The sequence below is a fragment of the Neomonachus schauinslandi genome, chromosome X (assembly GCF_002201575.2).
Source record: "Neomonachus schauinslandi chromosome X, ASM220157v2, whole genome shotgun sequence".
Taxonomy (NCBI): Eukaryota; Metazoa; Chordata; class Mammalia; order Carnivora; family Phocidae; genus Neomonachus; species Neomonachus schauinslandi.
In genome coordinates, this window is record NC_058419.1 from 70210603 (window position 1) to 70232298 (window position 21696).

The following is a 21696-nucleotide window of genomic DNA, read 5'->3' on the forward strand; positions in this document are numbered from 1 at the left end:
GCTTAGGAATAAATTTATCAAAAGTAGTACAGGGGCGCCTGGGTGGCTCAGTTGGTTAAGCGACTGCCTTCGGCTCAGGTCATGATCCTGGAGTCCCTGGATCGAGTCCCACATCGGGCTTCCTGCTCGGCAGGGAGTCTGCTTCTCCCTCTGACCCTCCTCCCTCTCATGCTCTCTGTCTCTCATTCTCTCTCTCTCAAATAAATAAATAAAATCTTAAAAAAAAAAAGGTAGTACAAAACTTACACTCTAAAAACTACAAAATACTATAGACAGAAATTAAAGAAGACCTTAAAAAATGGAAACACATGGTCACAGATCAGAAGATTTGATATTGTTAAGATAGCAGTATGCCTCAAATTGGTCTATGGATTTAAGGCGATACCCGTCAAAATGCCAGTTGTCTTTGCAGAATCTAACAAGCTGATCCTAAATTTCATATGGAAATTCAAGGGACATAGAAAAGCTAAAACAATCTTGAAAAAGAAGAACAAAGTCAAAGGACTCACATTTCCCCATTTCAGAACTTACTACAAAGCTAACAGTAACCAAGACAGTGTGGTACGGGCATAAATACAGACATAGATGTCATTGGAACAGAATTTAATGTCCATAAGTAAATCCTCACATTTGTGGTCAATTGATTTTTGACAAGGGTGCAAGACAATTCAGTAGGGGAAAGAATAGTCTTTTCAATACATGGTATTCGGACACTTGATATCCACATGCAAAAGAATGGGTTAGGACCCATACCTCACACCCTGTACAAACATTAACTCAAAATGGATCAAAGACCTAAATACAAGAAATAAAACCATAAAACTCTTATCAGGAAACATAGATGTAAATCTTTGTAACCATGATTAGGCAGTGTTTGTTTGGTTTTTTTTACATGTGACAATTAAAGCAGAAGCGATCAAAGAAAAAATAAATTGAACTTCATCAAAATGAAAAACGTGGGGCGCCTGGGTGGCTCAGTCAGTTAAGCATCTGCCTTCGGCTCAGGTCATGATCCCGGGGTCCTGGGATCGAGCCCCACGTCGGGCTTCTTGCTCATCGGAGAGCCTGCTTCTCCTTCTGCCTGCCGCTCTGCCAACTTGTGCTCTCTCTCTTGCTCTCTCTCTGGCAAATAAATAAAATATTTTTAAAAAATGAAAAATGTTTGTGCATCAAAAGACACTATAAAGAAAGTGAAAAGACAGCCCATGGAACGGGCAAAAATATTAGCAAGGAGTGTCTCGCTGGCTCAGTTGGTGGAGCACTTTACTCTTGATCTCAGGGTCATGAGTTGAGCCCCACGATGGACGTAGAGCTTAATTTAAAAAAAAAATCATCTTTTTTAAAGATTTTATTTATTTATTTATTTTTAAAGATTTTATTTATTTATTTGAGAGAGAGAATGAGAAAGAGAGAGCACATGAGAGGGGGGAGGGTCCGAAGGAGAAGCAGACTCCCCGCTGAGCAGGAAGCCCGATGCGGGACTCGATCCTGAGACTCCAGGATCATGACCTGAGCTGAAGGCAGTCGCTTAACCAACTGAGCCACCCAGGTGCCCAAGATTTTATTTTTAAATAATCTCTACGCCCAACGTGGGGCTTGAATTCGCAACCCTGAGACCTAGTATCACATGCTTCACCCACTGAGCCAGCCAGGTGCCCTACACATCTTATATCTGATAAGGGTCTAGTGTCTAGACTACATAAAAAAAATCTTTAAAACTTAACAATAAAAAGACAACCCAATTAAAATTGGACAAAGTATTTGAATAGATTTTTCTCCAAATAAGATATCTAAATAGCCAATAAGCACATGGGAAGATGCTCAACATCATTAGTCATTAGGGAAATGCAAATCAAAACACAATAAGATATCACTTCACACTTACTAGGTTGGCTCTGATTAAAAAGATGGCTGGGGCACCTGGGTGGCTCAGATGGTTAAGTGCCTGCTTTTGGCTCGGGTCATGATCTCCAGGTCCTGGGATCGAGCCCCACATCAGGCTCCCTGCTCAGCTGGGAGTCTGCTTCTCCCTCTCCCTCTGCTCTCCCCCTGTTTGTACTCTTCTCTGTCTCTCTGTCTCTCTCTCCCTCTCAAATGAATAAATCAAATCTTAAAAAAAAAATGTTATGGGGCACCTGGGTGGCTCAGTTGGTTAGATGTCTGACTTCAGCTCAGGTCATGATCTCAGGGTCCTAGGATCGAGCCCCAAATCGAGCTCCCCACTCAGCAGGATGTCTGCTTGTCCCTCTGCCCCTCATGTGCTCTCTCTCTCTCTCTCTCTGTGTCTCTCAAATAAATAAATAAAATCTTTAAAATTTTTTTAAAAAGATGGCTTATAACAAGTGTTAGTGAGAATGTGGAGTAATTAGAACATTCATACACTGCTCGTGGGAATGTAAAGTGGCATAGCCCTTGTAGAAAATGGTCCATTAGTTCCTCAAAATGTTAAATATAGAGTTACCATATGATCCAGCAGTTCCACTCCTAGGTATATACTCTAAAGAATTTAAAACATGTCCACAGAAAAACCTGTACACTGGGATGCATGGGTGGCTCATTCAGTTAAGTGTCTGCTTTCGGCTCAGGTCATGATCCCAGGGTTCTGGGATCAAGTCCTGTGTTGGGCTCCTTGCTCAGTGGGGAGACTGCTTCTCCCTCTGCCTGCTGCCCGCCTCCCCCCCCCCACTTGTGCCCTCCTTTCTCTCTCTCTCTCTCTGTCAAATAAATAGATAAAATCTTTTTTTTTTTTAAGATTTTATCTATTTATTTGAGAGAGAGAATGAGATAGAGAGAGAGAGAGCATGAGAGGGGGGAGGGTCAGAGGGAGAAGCAGACTTCCCGCTGAGCAGGGAGCCTGATGCGGGACTCGATCCCGGGACTCTAGGATCATGACCTGAGCCGAAGGCTGCCACTTAACCGACTGAGCCACCCAGGCGCCCCTAAATAGATAAAATCTTTAAAAAAAGAAAAACTTGTACACTGATGTTCATAGCAGCATTATTCATAGAGCCAAAATACATAGAAACAACCCAGACATCTATTGGTTAATGAATAGATAAATAAAATGTGGTATTTCCATACAATGAAACATTAATTGGCAATAAAAAAGAATGGAATATTTATATATGGTACAACGTGGATGAACCTTTAAAACATTATGGTAAATGAAAGAATTTGGTTCACAAAAGACCACATACTATATGATTCCATTTATGTGAAATGTCCAGAATGGGCAAATTATAGAGACTGAAAGTATGATCATGGTTGCCTAGGGATGGGGTGAGGGGGTTGGTAGGTTGGTAGGAAATGGGGAATGACTGGGAATAGGAAAAGGGTTTTTTTTGTGGGATGATGAAAATGTTCTAAAATTGATTGTAATGACAGATGCACAACTCTGATTATACTAAAAACTACTGAATTGTATACTTTATTATTTTATTTTTAGAGGGGGGAGGGGCAAAGGGAGAGGGAGAATCTTAAGCAGGCTTCATGCCCAGCATGGATTGTGACTCAGGGCTCAGTCTCAGGACCCTGAGATCATGACCTGAGCCAAAATCAAGAGCTGGATGCTTAACCGACTGAGCCACCCAGGCACCCCTGAATTGTATACTTTAAAGGGGTGAATTTTAGGGACGCCTGGGTGGCTCAGTCGGTTAAGCATCTGCCTCTGGCTCAGGTCATGATCCCAAGATCCTGGGATCAAGTCCCACATCGGGCTCCTTGCTCAGCAGAGAGCCTGCTTCTCCCTCTGCCCCTGCTGCTCCCCCTGCTTGTGCTCTCTCTCTCTCTATCTCTCTGACAAATAAAGAAATAAAATCTTTTTTAAAAAAAGGTGAATTTTATGGTATGTGAATTTTATCTCAACAAAAGAGTTTATACTGTATGATTACATTTACATAAGGGGCAGAAACAGGTTAAAAAAAAGTCTATGCTCTTAGAAGTCAGGACAGAGGTTACTCTTGTTAGGAGTGGGGGAGTAGTAATTGGAAGGAAGCATGATGCGGATTTCTCCGGCACTGATAATGTTTTGTTTCTTGATGTGGAGCTGTTATATGTGTGTTCATTTTGTGAACATTTATTGAACTGTTTATTAATTATAAACAATGAATTTCTACTTCTATTTTATTAGCAAATAACTTTAAACAATGATAGCTATGCTGTGGAAATTGTGGTAAAGCTGGTTTACTCTAACATGACAGATAGCACTGTAAATTGATTTTAAAAAATTTCCTTTAGTGAAGCACTGTAACAAGTATCAAAGTTTATAAATATCTTCATTATCTTTGACTCAATAATCACACTCCTGGGAATGAAGCCTAAGAAAGTAATTCTAGTAAATAGAGACATTGTGGGTTTTGGGTTTTTTTTTTGAGTCATTGTGTTAACGAAGGTGTTTCGTAGAATAAAGGAAAACTGGAAACAACCTGAATAAATGTTTAAATGGTTAAATAAATAATGTTGCCATCAGTGCTATGGAATATTTTTTTAAAGATTTATTTATTTATTTGAGAGAGAGTGCACACGCATGCAAGGGTGGGAGGGGCAGAGGGAGGGGGGAGAGAGAATCTCAGGTAGGCTCCCTGCTGAACACAGAGCCTGAGGCCAGGCTTGATCTTACCACCCTGAGATCTTTTTTTTTTTGAGTGAGTAAAGCGATAGAAGTTTATTAAATGAAGATACAGAAAAAGCTGTCAAGAGTGAGAGGGGTCCCAACAGGGTTGCCCTTACCACCCTGAGATCTTGACCTGAGCCAAAACCAAGAGTTGGATGCTCAACCGACTGAGCCACCCAGGTGCCACCCAGGTGCCCCAGTACTATGTAATATTATGCAACTACCAACAACAATAATTTTGAACAGAAGTACTAATTTGAAAAAATATTTGATCCTGAAAAAAAGAGAATGCAAAATTATATGATAATTGAATACCAGACAAAGACCACAAGAGAACATGCAGAAACACAAATAGTTGGCTTGTTGGGAACTAAGGGTGACTTTTTTGCAGTTTTCATTAATGTTAAGTTGTTTTATAATGAGAACAAATAATAACTTTAGTGTTTGGGGGCATCCAGCTGGCTCAGTCAGGGAAGCATGTGACTCTCGATCTCAGGATGGTGAGTTTAAGCCCTATGTTGGGTGTAGAGCTTACTTAAAAGAAAATAAGTTTTTTTCACATGACCATTGTACCACAAGAAAGAGATATTGAACTTGGAGGAAGTCCATAATGATTGAGGACACCATGGAACTTCTGGAAAAATAAAAGCTGAGGAAGGAAATATGGTTGAATTCTACAAATTTGTGAAAGGGATGGGTAGGTCAATGGGGATAGTTGTTCACAAAATCTGAGAATGCTAGAATTGGAGGGCACCTCCTGATGCGTCTAAGTCATTGGCCAAATTTTTATTGAATAATTGAGTACCTATTTAGTCCACTGTTCGACTTCAGTGTCAGTTTATGACCAAAGATGAGAATTACTATTTACTTACTGGGCAATAAATTTGTGACACTCATTACTCCAAGAGGGAGCAGTCTATTACCCAGTCTTATCTTCCACTGCTACTTAACATTACACTTGGCTAAGCTCGTCGTCTCTTCATGGGCCCCGGACTACTTCATGCCTCTTCGTAGGTCCAGAGTTCATCCACCCTTCATCCTTTGAGGCTCAGCTTAAGTTCCCTGCCAACCTATTATTTTTTTTAAAGATTTTATTTATTTATTTGAGAGAGAGAAATGGAGCAGGGGGAGGGGCAGAGGGAGAGGGAGAAGCAGACTCCCCACTGAGCAGGGAGCACGACATGGGGCTCTATACCGGGACTCCAGCATCATGACCTGAGCCAAAGGCAGACACTTAACCAACTGAGCCACCCAGGCACCCCCCCTGCCAACCTCTTCTTAACCCCTTACAAACTAAGAGGTCTTCTTTATATATTCCAGTCTGTACTGATGGCCTGTTCCTCAATATTTAAAACACCAGTTGTTCAATCTCGTAATAGAATCAGGCAGCTAATGTAAGCAACCAAGTGATTATCATAAACACTAATATATTATTATAAATATGTGTCAAGTTTTCATTGAACACTTCCCATGTGCCAGGCAGGAAGAGCTGACTTTATAATTTCACCTAAGCATCACGACAACCCTGTGAAATGTGTATATTATATCCAGAAACTGAGGCTCAGAGATTTTAGATAATTTGCTCAAGGCCAGAGTGGATGAGCTGGGAATTTGACCTAGGTCTAACTCCAAAGACTGCACTCCCAACCACTATGTAATACTGTTTTAAAAAATATATATTTATTTTATTTTATTTATTTATTTTAAGATTATTTATTTATTTATTTGACAGAGAGAGAGACAGCAAGAGAGGGAACACAAACAGGGGGAGCTGGAGAGGGAGAAGCAGGCTATCTGCCGAGCGGGGAGCCTGATGCGGGGCTCGACCCCAGGACCCTGGGAACATGACCTGAGCCGAAGGCAGATGCTTAACAACTGAGCCACCCAGGCGCCCCCCAAAATATATATTTATTTTAAAGAGAGAGCGATGAGGGGGAGGAGTAGAAGGGGAGGGAGAGGGACAAGCAGACTCTGCACTGACCGCGGAGCCCTATGTGGGGGCTGGATCCTAGGACCCTGAGATCATGACCTGAGCTGAAATCAAGAGGCAGTCAGTTGCTCAACCGACTGAGCCACCCAGGCGCCCCAGTGTATTACTGTTTTAATTGAATTGTGTGTGTTTTCGCCTTTCTCTAACTAGATATTTTTTAAGATTTTATTCTTTAAAGTAATCTCTAATGTAGGCCTCAAACTCACAGCCGGGGAATCAAGAGTCACATGCTCTACTGACTAAGCCAGCCAGGCGTCTACTCCCTAACTAGATTTTTAAGATTAGGAAGCCAAGGATTTTATTTTGTGTTTCCTTTGTAATCTCTTCATTGCTATACTAGCTGCTATACAGAGTCAGTGCTCAGTAAATACTTATGGAACTCTAAAATGGAGCTGTAGCTAACAGGAAACACCAATTGCTTCTAAAAGGATTTAGATTTTAGTCAGATTCATGGGTGATACACTCGGATGATTTAAAGGAAACAAGGATATTTGGGTCCATTTTTATTTATTTATTTATTTATTTATTTATTTATTTATTTTAAACTTTGGTTCTTTTTTTTAGATTTTATTTGAGAGAGGGAGTGAGAGAGAGAGCATGAGAGGGGGAGGGTCAGAGGGAGAAGCAGACTCCCCGCTGAGGAGGGAATCTCATGTGGGACTTGATCCTGGGACTCTGGGATCCATTTTTAATACCTTACACCTTTGGGTAATATATGCCCTTTAATACGCCCTCGGGTCCATTTTTAATACCTTAGATGTCTTGATGGAGGAGAAACACACCTTCACAACCCTGTTGCTCCATTATGATTACGAACTGATTGGGTTGGGGGTGCCTGGGTGGCTCAGTTGTTTAAGCGGCTGCCTTCGGCTCAAGTAATGGTCCCAGTGTCGTGGGATCCAGCCTCACCTAGAGCTCCCCGCTCAGCGGGGAGTCTGCTTCTCCCTTGGCCCCTTCCCCCTGCTCGTGCGTTCTCTCGCCATCTCTCTCTCTCTCAAATAAATAAATAAAATATGTTAAAAAAAAAAAAAAGAAGAGGGACGCCTGGGTGGCTCAGTCGGTTAAGCGGCTGCCTTCGGCTCAGGTCATGATCCCAGGGTCCTGGGATCGAGTCCCGCATCGGGCTCCCCGCTCTGCGGGGAGCCTGCTTCTCCCTCTGCCTCTGTCTCTCTCTCTGTCTCTCATGAATAAATAAATAAAATCTTTAAAAAAAAAATTAAAAAAAAAAAAGAAGAAGAACTGATCGGGTTGATGGGATTATGGGTTTGACACCCAGTGTGACCATTCTTGGATTCTTTAGCTCCTTTTCTGTTTCCCAGAAACTCCTAGCCTAAAAGGGCGGATCCCAGTGCTGGTGCTTCTCCCTGTTTGGTTTTGCTTGCTGTCACGCCTCCTCTTCTTGTGCATTTATTTGTTTATTAGATTTTATTTATTTATTTACTTATTTATTTGAGAGAGATTGAGAGGGGGGAGGAGCAGAGGGAGAGGGACAAGCAAACTCCATGCTGAGCACAAAGCCCCGCGTGGGGCTCAATCCCAGGACCCCAAGATCAGGACCAAAGCGGAAAGCGGAGTCTGGGGCTTAACTGACTGAGCCACCCAGGCGCCCCTCTCCTTGTGCATTTAAATGAGGCATGGTACCTATAGGAGGCGGGCATTGAAGTCCAATAGGGCAGGTTTATCAGTAAGATGGTCAACAAATGATTATGTTGTGGTATCAGGCAAGTCATGCCTCCCAGCCTCAACTTACTCATCAGGAAAACGGAATTAAACACACCGCCTCCTCCAAGAATTCAGTTATCGTTACAGTTTCATATTTAATAGTTTAACTAGAAATATACTACGGAGAGACTGGGGCCTAAAAATCTAGATGGGATTAATTATCTGTGGTGGCTGAAATCATCTTCCATTCTCTTGCTGACTGCAACTGAAATACCCACAGTTGAGGGTGAGAGCCGAGGGACTGGAGTCAGATGGCTGTCCATAATCTGGTATGGTCCTTGGGAAAGATTTCAGGGGTTCGGGAACCTCGTGCAGAAAAGCAAGCTAAGGAAGACTGAGGGAGAGTGAGTTGGAGACTTCCTGTGCCGTTTCCTCCTCCACTTCGCTCCCCTCCCCCACTGCTGCCAATCACAGATTCTGACCATTAAGGCACAAAGGTAGAAAATCCCATGGGGTCTCCGGCCAAGAAGCCTCTCATTGTCCGGCTCTGACTATAAGCTCGGAGAATGGGAAAAGGGCATCCTCTCCCCACCTTCCCTGCTAGATTCTTGCTCCTTGCCACGCCGGGCTGGCTGTTGCAAGTGGGAAGCAATCTCAGGCTGCACGCAATCCTTTTTGCAAAGCCGAGGAATGAGTGAATGAGAGAGAGAGAGACAGAGAGAGAGTGCGTGTGTCTGTGTGTCTAGGTGGTGTAGGGAGGATTGGGGGTGGGATTCCATGACGTTACCGGCTCCGCCTCCCGGTATATATAAGGGGGGCGCTTGGCGCGCAACGACCCCAAGCCGCAGCTTTAAAGCCTGAGCAGCGAAGTGGGTAGCCCCAACCCAACTCGGCTCAACTCAGCCTCACCCAACCCAATCTGAGACTCTCCTCTCCCTGGGCTTGCAACAGCTCTCCGGTAAGCCTTGGGGGCCGACACGTGTGTCGGAAGGGGACGGCGAGGGTCTGGGCATACCTAGGATTCTCTGGCAACCAGAGCGTGCAGTTGCATCAACGCGGCCGTGACCTGTTGCTGGGCGAGACCCCGGCCCCAGGAGCCAAGGCTCCCGTCTCCACCTCAGCCCCGGACCGTTTCTAGATGAATCCGGGAGCCGAGTTGGGGGGCATAGGGTGGAACCCCTCTCTGTTGCAAGCAATTTCGGGCTGCCCTGGGGCCCCTCTCGGGGTGCATCTCCAAATCTTTAGATGTCGAAGCCCCGCCCCACTGTTGATTCTTGCGGGTCAGCCTAGCAGGGCGGGAGGAAGTGGGAGAACATTCGCTTACTCCCCTGGGCGACAGTAGCACCATTGACGCGGTGTGGGCTGGGTGAGTAGGGATGGAATTGAGTCGGTGCTCACTTTTGATCTGCAGGGGGAGGTCGGTTCCCCCCCCCCCGCCCCTCCCTCCGGGCAATCTAGTAACCTTGCCTATGAAGTAGCCCTTCGGGCAAGCACTGAAAAGGAACATGGGTATTGGATGCGAGAAGGGGCTTCTGCCCAGAGTTGCGGGCCGCTCCTGGGGTGAGTTCTGTTTAATTCCCAAGGAGCTACAGGCCGGGGAACGGACCCAGATTAGGTTCCACGGTTCCTGGGTTGGGGTCTAGGATAAACCCTAGTTTCCCCGTCAGAGAGAGAGAGAGAGAGAGAGAGAGAGAGAGAGAGAGAGAGAGAGAGAGACTGATGCTGACTGAGCGCTCCCGGGGTGCCCGGCTACTGTACCATAGGGGCTTTCACATGTCTTTTCTGCATTTAGTCCTTCTACAAACCTGTGAGGTCCTGTTACTCCTTGTTAAGGAAGAAACTGAGGTTAGAGGAAGACACTTGCCTTTGTCCCTTCAATATCCTCCCCCTCCCCCCATTGCTCCTTTGCTTGGTGGGGTGGGTATTGTCATGCACTCTTAGAGCTTAGGGATAATGAGCCCTATTGAAGGGCTTTTTGTCTCGTTTTTCACCAGATCTTCGAATCCTCTGCAATTCCAGCTAGAATGCTGTGGCGGGCACTTCGCAGATTTGGTCAAAAGCTGGTACGCAGACGTGCGCTGGAGCCAGGCATGGCAGACAGTCGCCTTGCCAGATGCCTGAGCACCCTGGATTTAGTGGCCCTGGGTGTGGGCAGCACCTTGGGTGCAGGTGTGTATGTCCTGGCTGGTGAGGTGGCCAAAGATAAAGCAGGACCATCCATTGTGATCTGCTTTTTGGTGGCCGCTCTATCTTCTGTGTTGGCTGGACTGTGCTATGCGGAGTTTGGTGCCCGAGTTCCCCGTTCTGGGTCTGCGTATCTCTACAGCTATGTCACAGTGGGTGAGCTCTGGGCCTTCACCACTGGCTGGAACCTCATCCTCTCCTATGTTATAGGTGAGATGTTGGGACAGGGAGGGAACTGTGCGCAGCCAATGAAGGGGCTTTGAGTCCGAAAGTCTGGGCGCGATGGTGAAGCGATAAATTCTTTAACATTCACAAGACTTCAGTACCCCTAAATGTGTGTGTGTTGGGGGGCTGGCTGGGAGCGTTGAAGGTGTGGAGAAATTGTTCATTTTCTACCTATCTCTGTCCTGGGGTCCTAAATGGACTTGTTTTGGTTTTTAAAAAGTAAGACTAGGGCCACCTGGCTGGCTCAGTTGGTGGAGCATGCTGACTCCTGCTCTTTGGGTTGTGAGTTCAAGCCCCAGGTTGGGTGTAGAGCCTACTAAAAAAAAAAAAAAAAAATAAGAATAGGGGAAGACAGCAGGGATTATTTGTGTGGCTGGTGTCCGGGGAGGGAGGAGGGGACAAGGGGAGAAGGAAACTTGACGCCGTGTTTCTCCCTCTGCTCCCCCAGGTACAGCTAGTGTAGCCCGGGCCTGGAGCTCGGCGTTTGACAACCTGATTGCGAACCGCATCTCACAGACCCTGCAGGGGAGCATCTCACTGCATGTTCCCCATGTCCTTGCAGAATATCCAGACTTCTTTGCTCTGGGCCTTGTGTTGTTGCTCACCGGTGAGGGAAGACACAGGGCTAACTGATGGGGGCAGGGCTAGGAGGGACCAAGCCTGAGAGGGGAGGTGATAATGGTGAGAAAGAAGAGAAGCTGGGCAGGAAAGGTGTGCGCAGAGGCGGGAAACCAAGTGAGGACTGAGGACTTTTCTGAGTCCTGACTGCTTCTTTCCCACAGGATTGCTGGCTCTGGGGGCTAGTGAGTCAGCCCTGGTTACCAAAGTGTTCACAGTGGTGAACCTTTTGGTTCTCGGTTTTGTCATCATCTCTGGCTTCATTAAGGGGGACCTGCACAATTGGAAACTCACAGAAGAGGACTACAAACTGACCATGGCTGGACTCAATGACACCGACAGGTCAGGAGACTCACTCTCAGGAGCTGCAGCGCTGGGAGCATGATGGGGAGCCAAGGGGGATCCATGCTAAGGGCTTCAGGATTGGGTTGGGGAGGAGGAATGGGAGTGGAGGTCTCAAAGACCCGGCTGAGTGGTTTGGCGTTAGAGAAAAGGCCCAGAGGTGGCTGAACACACCTTTTCCATCCCTTTTCTTCCACTTTAGCTTGGGCCCTCTGGGCTCTGGAGGATTTGTGCCTTTCGGCTTCGAGGGGGTTCTCCGTGGAGCAGCTACCTGTTTCTATGCATTTGTTGGTTTCGACTGTATTGCTACCACTGGTAACACAGTCACTCTGGTTCCGGGGGTGGGGGCCCTGGGGTACAGTGTATGCTCAGGTGGCATGCACATTGGCGGGGCGTGGGGGGGAGTAGAGGAGCGGGCCTGCTTCCCTGATCAGAAACTTGTGCCCCTTCCTGCAGGTGAGGAAGCCCAGAATCCCCAGCGTTCCATCCCTGTGGGCATTGTGATTTCACTGTTCGTCTGCTTTTTGGCATATTTTGGTGTCTCTTCGGCACTTACGCTTATGATGCCTTACTACCAGCTTCAACCCGAGAGTCCCCTGCCTGAGGCATTTCTCTATACTGGATGGGCTCCTGCCCGCTATGTTGTGGCTGTTGGATCCCTCTGTGCGCTTTCTACCAGGTCAGTGGCCGAACGTTTGTTCTCCTCTGCCGTCGGGGTCTTTGGCTTTAGCGTTCAGTGCTTGGCGAATACCCCCTTAAAAGGGCTGTGAGGAGAAGGCTGTGTGGGAACAGAGACTGCAGTGAACTCATGCCGCTCCGGCCATTCCTCCCTCCAGCCTCTTGGGCTCTATGTTCCCCATGCCTCGGGTGATCTATGCGATGGCAGAGGATGGCCTCCTGTTCCGTGTCCTTGCCAGGGTCCACACGGGCACACACACCCCCATCGTGGCCACTGTGGTCTCTGGCATTATTGCAGGTAAAAACAACAACAACAACAACAACAACAACAACCCCCCCCCCGTCTTTGCCCTTCCCCAAGTTGTTTCACCAATTCCCTTAAATTTGCTCTTCCCTTCCCTCATTTCTTGTTTTCTGCCCATCAATTTCAGCATTCATGGCATTCCTCTTTGAACTCACCGATCTTGTGGACCTCATGTCAATTGGGACCCTGCTTGCTTACTCCCTGGTGGCTATTTGTGTTCTCATCCTCAGGTGAGACTCCCTTGGTAAACTAGGATTGGGTTTTTTTTTTTTTTTTTTTTTTTTAAAGATTTTATTTATTTATTTGAGACAGAGAGAATGAGATACAGAGAGCATGAGAGGGAGGAGGGTCAGAGGGAGAAGCAGACTCCCTGCCGAGCAGGGAGCCCGATGCGGGACTCGATCCCGGGACTCCAGGATCATGACCTGAGCCGAAGGCAGTCGCTTAACCAACTGAGCCACCCAGGCGCCCGGATTGGGGGTTTTTTTGTTCTTGGGTGAGGAAGGACGGGGATCTCTTCTCCCTTCTTCCTCTGCCTGCCTTAACCCTGACTCTCCTGGAGGAACATGGACAGCCCACCCCGCCGAAAAAAGCTCGTAGGGAGGTTAAGCTGCTTGGGAGAAGATGCTGAAGTGGTTAAGGGTTGTTGTTAATCCTGCCTTCTTACTCTTGCCTCAGGTATCAGCCTGAGCTGAAGAATGAGGAGGATGAGGTAGAGCTGCAGGAGGAGAAGATCGCCAAAGCAGAGAAACTGACCCTACAGGGACTATTCTGTCCACTCAACTCTGTCCCCACTCCACTGTCTGGCCAAGTTGTCTATGTGTGTTCCTCGTTGGTTGGTGAGCAATAGAATTTTTCTCTAGGGTGGTGGTTTTGAGGTCAGCATGACCGGGGTGTGTGTGTGTGTATGTGTGTGTGGCATTTGGTGGCTGAGGATGAACTAGAGAGAGCATGACCTTCCTTGAATGGGGTGCCTGGTGTCTTCACATGCTGGTCTCAAGAGTTGGTTTTGATGTTTCTCAACTTGACCCTTGAAGCTCTGCTGCTCACTCTTCTTTGCCTGGTGTTGGCCCAGTGGCCCGTCCCTCTGCTTTCCGGAGACCCAGTGTGGACTGCAGTGGTTGTGCTGCTCCTGATGCTCATTACTGGGATCACTGGGGTCATCTGGAGACAGCCACAGAGTTCCACTCCCCTGCACTTTAAGGTAAATGACCTCTTTCTTTCCACCTACCCACCCATCTCAGAAGAATGGGCTCCAGATGCCTTGTGGTCTAATAAGGTTCATAAATATTCTTTAATTGGACAAGGAAGGAAAGATACAGGAGATACCTAGGCCAAAGACTTCTCTCACCCTCCATAGTTCCTTTCCAGTTCTGTTTCCCCCAACTGTGTATCCTTGGAGTCCTGTCCTGTATGAGGCACATTAAATGTGTGGGCATTGAAATATACAAGATGAGTAGGAGTTGGACCCTTCCTTTCCTGGCCTCAGTAGGTTAGGGATCTCTTTCTAGGTCACCTCATGGTATATACAAAGAAGGTTTTGCTTTGTTCCCAGGTACCTGCTTTGCCTCTCCTCCCACTAATGAGCATCTTTGTGAATGTTTACCTTATGATGCAGATGACAGCGGGCACCTGGGCCCGATTTGGGGTCTGGATGCTGATTGGTAGGTATCCACTTGGGAAGAGTAGTCCTCTCAGGTGTCCTACCCCAGTTCTTTTTCCTCTTGGTCTCATGTAGGGAGACCTAAGAAGCCTTTACAGGTCACTATTCCCTACCTCACAGCTACCTTTCCCCACTAGGGTTTGCTATCTACTTCGGCTATGGGATCCAGCACAGCCTGGAAGAGGTTAAGAATGACCAAGCCCCACTCAAGTCTAGGGCCAAAACTGTAGACCTTGATCTCAGCAGTGCCTGTACACATTCGATTTGACATCATCACAACTGAATGCTGTCTGGTCCCCCTGCACAATAATGGAGAGTACCCTTGAGCACACTGGGAAGCCAGGGCTCCCACAGGATGTGGGTGGGGGACCACTAATAGAGCTCTGTATTTATTGTGGAGTGAAGGATGTGTCTTTGCTGTTTCTCATCTTTTTATATTTTATTTTTGGTGGTCTCCTTTTCAATTTGTCTGTAGCTGCTTACTGGCTTTTACAAAATTATTATTAAAAAGACACTAGAAAAAGAAACCATGTCTTGTTCTTTGCTTGCTAGAGATGATGTGGGGCCTGACTTGCAGTGTGGAGAGCTTCAGATACGTGTCTTGTGTTTGCTCCTGTCGCCGCAAAAGTCTCTTTTGTGCCTGTGTGTGTTCCTTGTTGGCTCAGGGTTTGAGGAGGGTGGCGTGGCCACTTGTTAAGTCTAGTCACACTGAAAGGAATGATCTTGAGATAGGTTTCCCTCTTGCTATACTAAAGGTTAGCTTCTGAATAAGTAGGACAGCAATACTTGTCTTTGGGATTTGGGGGTGGACTCTGATCTCAACACTGGCATTGGTCAGGACCTACACTGAGACCATTGTCTTGTGTTCCACCCCTTCTAGTTGGACTAGACCCAGACTCTTGTGACTGCCTGGGTAACAGAGGTTTTGGCTAGGGTATTTGGCACGGCTGGGAGGAGGGGTGGACGATAGTGGGGTTTGGTAAAGGACTATATAGTACATATAGATACTGATGGTTGTAGAAGTAGTAAGGCAACAGAGCTCAAAGCTTGGCTCAGACCAAGAACTGTTCATTCGTCCATTTTTTCAACACACCTATGCGGAGCTCCTATTAAAATTAAAATGCTAGGTCCCATGCCGGGCCCTAGGGATACAAATATGAATAAAACCTCTAGTCCCTGCCCTCAAGGAACTCACAATCTAGAGGGGGAGACAAGCAGGTACACATGAAATAATGTGACTTAATACCAGGGCAGGGGTAAGTGCTGATTGCCACAGAAACACAAAGAAGGACATGCTTGACCCGAGTCTTGAATAGGTATTCCTGACGTGGACTGAGGGGAGGGCTTGTTTGTCAGTGAATAGTGTGCACAAAGCCAAGGAGTGTGAAAAACCATATTGTATTTGGAGGTATGGCCTGTAGTTTAGTGTGGCTGGAGGGTAGCCTATGTGGGGTTGTGAAATACAACAGAGACCATATGAACCACATGAATGGCTTTGTATATCCTACCAAGCAATTCAGATGTTATCTTTATAAATGGTGCACGTGTTTGGGGGCGGGCAGGTAGTGAAGGATTCTAAGGAAGGAAGATGGTTGGATTTGTTAGCCTGGCAGGAAGGAGGGTGCTTCAGAAAAGGCTGGGGGAAGCTAGAGCAGTGAGATAATAGTCACTATTTAACCATTGTGACATTGCTAGTAGTAATTAGTTAGGAGGACATTGCGGTCATTTGGGTAAAATATTTCAGGGTTCTTGGTCAGTTGGACGTAGGAGGTAAGAAAGAAGTGGATGGCTTAGATCATGAAATTTCTGATTGGATGATCAGATTAGTAGCCAAGATGGCAAAAGAGGAGTAGCATATTGGGGGGAAAGACGAATTCAGATCCAGATATGCTAATTGATAAACATTCATGAATTTAGCTTCATACAGGTAAAGATACGTAATCAACAACTGGAACTTGAAGCTAGGCTAGAAGTCCAGGCTAGAGTTAAAAATTTGGGGGCCACCAACTCAGAGCACACACGTGTATGTGAAGCAAATTTTGGGGGGCGCTTGGCTGGCTCGTTGGTAGAGCATGTGAGTCGATCTTGGGCTTGTGATTTCGAGCCCCACATTGGGCTTAGGGATTACTTAAAAAAGCTCTAGTATAAATTATATAATTTTCTTTATATACAAAGAGCTCTTAGAAATCAGTAAGATGAATAACCTGATAAATGAATAAAGGATGTAAATAGTTTTCAGAAAAAATATGTAACACCAACAAATACTGATACTCAACCTCACTCATTAAAGAAATGCAAATCAAACAACGAGATCTCAGTTCTTACCTTATAGACCAGCAAAACAATTTTCAAGATTTTAGTTTTAAGTAATCTCTGCACCCAACGTGAGCCTTGAACCCACAACCCTGAGATTAAGAGTTGAGTACTCTACTGACTGAGCCAGCCAGGTGCCTCTGTGCCGCCTCCCCCCCCACCCCCCCACCCCCGTAAAACAAAGTTCAATGACTAGGGTTGGCAAAAGTGAGGGGAAACAGACATTCTTATGCATGATGGGGATTTACATTGTTGTAACTCTTGTGGAGAGTAATTTGATAATACAAGAATTAAAAACATTCCTTTTGATCTGACAATTCCACTTACAGGAATTTTAAAAATTTCACTTATATAAGGATATTTACTGTGACATTTTAATACAATAAAACTTGGAAGCTACCTAGTGTGCATCAGCCCGGAACTAGTTAAGTTACAATACATTAATTTGGTGGAATATTTATAGAGCCAGTAAAAAAAAGAGAATTATATGTGCCAAGAGGTGATATGGAAAGCTCTCCAAGATGCACTACTAAGTAGGAACAAAACAAAATGGAACAAAAACTTCAAGGTGCAGAACATTTGTGTGAAAGAACACAGGAGAATATATTTATACATAATATTTTTTCTGGAAAAATATACAGGAAACTTAACCTCTGGTTTTTCTTACGTACTTTTTCAGTTTTCCTAACCAGATACAAACATTACTTTTTTTAAAGATTTTATTTACTTATTTGACCGAGAGAGACAGCGAGACAGGGAACACAAGCAGGGGGAGTGGGAGAGGGAGAAGCAGGCCCCCCGCTGAACAGGGAGCCTGATGCGGGGCTCGATCCCAGGACCCTGGGACCATGACCTGAGCCGAAGGCAAATGCTTAACGACTGAGCCACCCAGGCACCCCCAACCTTACTTTTTTCATTCCTTTTATAATCATCGTAACAGTAAAAGATTGGGGGAACTCTAACATTTAAGGGATGAAGGGGAAAGATTCAGCACAAGAGATGAAGAAGGAATGACTAAAGAGACAGGACAGTGTTGTGAAAGTCCAGGGAGGAAAGAACTTTTCGGGAACAGTCAACAATGCCAAATGCAGCCTTAGAGAGCCAAGTTAAGATAAAGACCGAAGAGGGTTCATTGGTTTTGTCAGTTAGTAGGTAATTGATCCTTTCAAGAGTAGTTTGGCCAGGTGGTGGGAGTGGGGGCCATATTGCAGTGGGTTGAGTAAATGGAGGGTGAGGAAGCAGATACAGCGTTTCAAACCAACAGCCAAAGGGAGTTGAGAGGTTTTTGGCTATCGGATTTTTATGCTTAATGAAGATTGTCAGTGGAGAAAGTGAATACATTTTGGTACTACTGTTTAAATAAATCATTTATGAAGGATGGACTAGTTCTCTGATTTGGTTTTCTAGTCTTTTTTTATTCAGTGCAATGTTTCCCCGACTTCAGACCTTCAGGAATTTTTCTCTATTTGTGTAATTCCTGTAATGTTAAAAAAACCCTCACTTTTTAAAGCTTAAATACACTTACTTATTTTTAAAGATTTTATTTATTTATTTGAGAGGCGGGAGAAAGCCTGCCCGCAAGCTTGAGCGGGGGGAGGGGCAGAGAGAGAGGGAGAAGCAGGCTCCCCACTGAGCAGAGAGCCCAACGTGGGGCTCCATCCCAGGACCCTGGGATCATGACATGAGCTGAAGGCAGATGCTTAACTGACTGAGCCACCCAGGCGCCCCTATTTATAAAGTTTTATTGAAGTAATCTCTATACCCAACCTGGGGCTCAAACTCATGACCCCAAGGTCAAGAGTCGCACGCTCTTCTGACTTAGCCAGCCAGGTGCCCCAATACACTTACCCTAAAAGGAAAACATTTTACCACTATCATACATGGAAAACAAAGTATTTCCCTAATACACATTAAAATAAATATCTGTTAAAAAATGTTTGGCTGTGTCCCAAAAAATCCTTAAATGTCATTTAGCTTCCCATGGTTTCAGGTCCCCCCCGCCCACCCCAAGTCAACCATGGTCTGGAAGCCAATGGTCCTGATGTATAGTCAGAAGGTCAATGGTAGCTTGATGCTACATCACAGTGCCTATGTCATTCACCTCACTTCATCTTATGTAGGCGTTTTATCATCTTGCATCATCACAAGAAGAAGGGTAAGTACAGTACAAGATCTTTTGAGAGAGGCCACATTCACATATATTGTTAAAATTTTTCTATTTCGTTATTGTTAATCTTTTATTGTGCCTCATTTATAAATAAACTTTATCATGGGTATGTAGGTATGTATAGGAAAAAACAGTATATATAGTGTTTAGTACTATGTGTGGTTTCAGGCATTTACTGGGGGTCTTAGAACATATCCTCTGTGGATAAGAGAGGGGACTATTACATACTGCACTTCAGAAACACTTAGGCAGTTAGTGAATAATCTCTTAGGATGCTAAGCTTGAAGATGGAGTAGAAAATTGCTTTAGGCATGGCCTAATCTTTTTTTTTTTTTAAAGATTTTATTTATTTGACAAAGACACAGCGAGAGAGGGAACACAAGCAGGGGGAGTGGGAGAGGGAGAAGCAGGCTTCCCGCCAAGCAGGGAGCCCGATGCGGGGCTCGATCCCAGGACTCTGGGATCATGACCTGAGCTGAAGGAAGACGCTTAATGACTGAGCCACCCAGGCACCCCAGGCATGGTCTAATCTTAATCTTTTCAAGGAGTCAGGGATAAAATTGGCTCAAATATGTACAGAGACACGAAGTTGGAAATAATAAGTGTCCTCCTAATAAGTGTCCTAGGAGAGGTATGCATGAAATACCATGAAAACTCTTTATCAGGGAGTTCTGGGAAGTCTTCATGGAGGTTGAGGCTCTTAACCTGGGGCATAAGGGATTGGTAAAATGTGTAATTTCAGAAACTAGGGTAGAGCATTTCAGGAGGAGGGGACCTTGTGCATAAAGACAAGAAGTTGAAAAAGTTTATAGTTTGGCTTGCCTACAGCCTAGGATTTTGAAGAGATGAAGTGGAAAAATAAGGCAGGAAAGGTAGATTCCAGTCAGACTCTTGAAGGCCATTAAATTTCAAGGCTTACAGGGCGCCTGGGTGGCTCAGTTGGTTAAGCGACTGCCTTTGGCTCAGGTCATGATCCCAGGGTCCTGGGATCGAGTCCCGCATCGGGCTCCCTGCTCGGCGGGAAGCCTGCTTCTCCCTCTCCCACTCCCCCTGCTTGTGTTCCTGCTCTCGCTGTCTCTGTCTCTGTCAAATAAATAAATAAAATCTTTAAAAAAAAAAAAATTTCAAGGCTTACAATCGAAGGGTAAGGAGGTGTGTGGATAAGAGCGTGGTTCTGTGATTCGGTTCAATGAATTACACCTCAGCAACCCAGTCACATGGTTATACTCTAGATCTTGCCAGAATGTACACGTCTGAAATCACTAATTCAAACATCAAGTTCTCTGTCCACAACTTCCCAACTTTCCTCAGCTTACTTGCTCAAGTAACCCCACTACAATAATTCTTTGACCTCATGAATCCCCTAATTCATTCTCCCCTCCCACATACACTTTCTCTTACTTTATCGGTTTCTGCCAATCTTTGCTTGCTCCCTTTCCCACTTAAATTCCTGAATTTATTACCATTATGACTCTTGCAAATACCTTCACCTCCCTAGGCAGTACTCCAGAGTACTACACCCCACCCCCAGAGGAATCCAAACGTCGCACCTGTGCAGTTCAGGATTTTTAGAGGCAATCCTAAACCTGGGCAGCTTAATGATCATCAGCCTTCACTAGGTCCTCAACACTACCTAGGAACCTTTTTTTTTTTTTTTTAAGATTTTATTTATTTATTTGAGACAGACAGAATGAGAGAGAGAGAGAGAGCACATGAGAGGGGGCAGGGTCAGAGGCAGAAGCAGACTCCCCGCCGAGCAGGGAGCCCGATGCGAGACTCGATCCCGGGACTGAGGATCATGACCTGAGCCGAAGGCAGTCGCTTAACCAACTGAGCCACCCAGGCACCCTACCTAGGAACCTTTTTTTCCTCTCCAATTCCCCTCTCTATAACAACTCTTTCTTACTTTATTCACATTCTTCAAGTCTCTCCCTCCTACTCTCAGCTGTTGACTTTGCCTCATACTTTATTGAGAAAATACATGCCCATCAGATAAAAATGCCCTCATCTTCCTCTGGATTTTTTTTTTTTTTAATGAAAATAGCTTCGGGGTGCCCGGGTGGCTCAGTCATTAAGCGTCTGCCTTCGGCTCAGGTCATGATCCCAGGGTCCTGGGATCAAGGCCCGCGTCGGGGTCCTTGCTCCACAGGAAGCCTGCTTCTCCCTCTCCCACTCCCCCTGCTTGTGTTCCCTCTCTCGCTGTGTCTCTCTCTGTCAGATAAATAAATAAAAATCTTTAAAAAAAAATAATAAAAGAAAATAGCTTCTTGGGGCACCTGGCTGGCTCAGTTGGTAGAACATGGGACTCTTGATCTTGGGGTCATGAGTTCGAGTTCCACATTGGGCATAGAGATTACTTAAAAAAAACAAACAAATAAAATGACTCAAAAGATTATTTAAAAAAAAAAGTTAAAAGGGGCGCCTGGGTGGCTCAGTTGGTTAAGCATCTGACTTTGGCTCGGGACATGATCTCAGGGTCCTGGGATGGAGCCCCACATCGGGCTCCATGCTCATCAGGGAGTCTGCTTCTCCCTCTCCCTCTGCCCCTCCCTATCTCTCTCTCTGTTTCAAATAAATAAATAAAATCTTTTAAAAAAAGTTAAAATTGCTTCTCTTTTCCCCCAATGATAAAAATATATGTTCATTGTAGGAAATTGAAAAACTAAAATATAAAGAAAGTAAAGATTCTCCCAGATCCCACCACTCAAAAGATAAACATTGTTAACATTTTGGTAAATACTCCCCCAGACATTTTTGTTCAAATACGCATATAATTTTACAGACGTGTATACCGTCTCTGTAAACTTTTTTTCTTCCTTTCTTCCTTTCTATGATTTGTGCCATTCATACCCAGGTGGAAACCATCCCAAGAGTTGTTTAGTCACTCAAGTCTATGTAATTACATCTTTTTGAGCAGTTGCTGACTTTTTCTTTTTCT

The 21696-nt window shown here is 45.3% G+C and overlaps 1 protein-coding gene across 1 annotated transcript; it reads left to right on the forward strand.

Annotated features, from left to right (window-relative positions):
- The first annotated feature begins 10288 nt into the window (after positions 1-10288).
- Positions 10289-14546, forward strand: SLC7A3 (solute carrier family 7 member 3). Its single transcript, XM_021680402.1, has 11 exons — positions 10289-10658; positions 11122-11280; positions 11456-11633; positions 11836-11948; positions 12090-12312; positions 12470-12609; positions 12743-12845; positions 13294-13454; positions 13653-13819; positions 14171-14279; positions 14416-14546. Exons 1-11 carry the CDS (start codon positions 10289-10291, stop codon positions 14544-14546), a joined length of 1854 nt encoding a protein of 617 aa, XP_021536077.1.
- The last annotated feature ends 7150 nt before the right edge of the window (positions 14547-21696 follow it).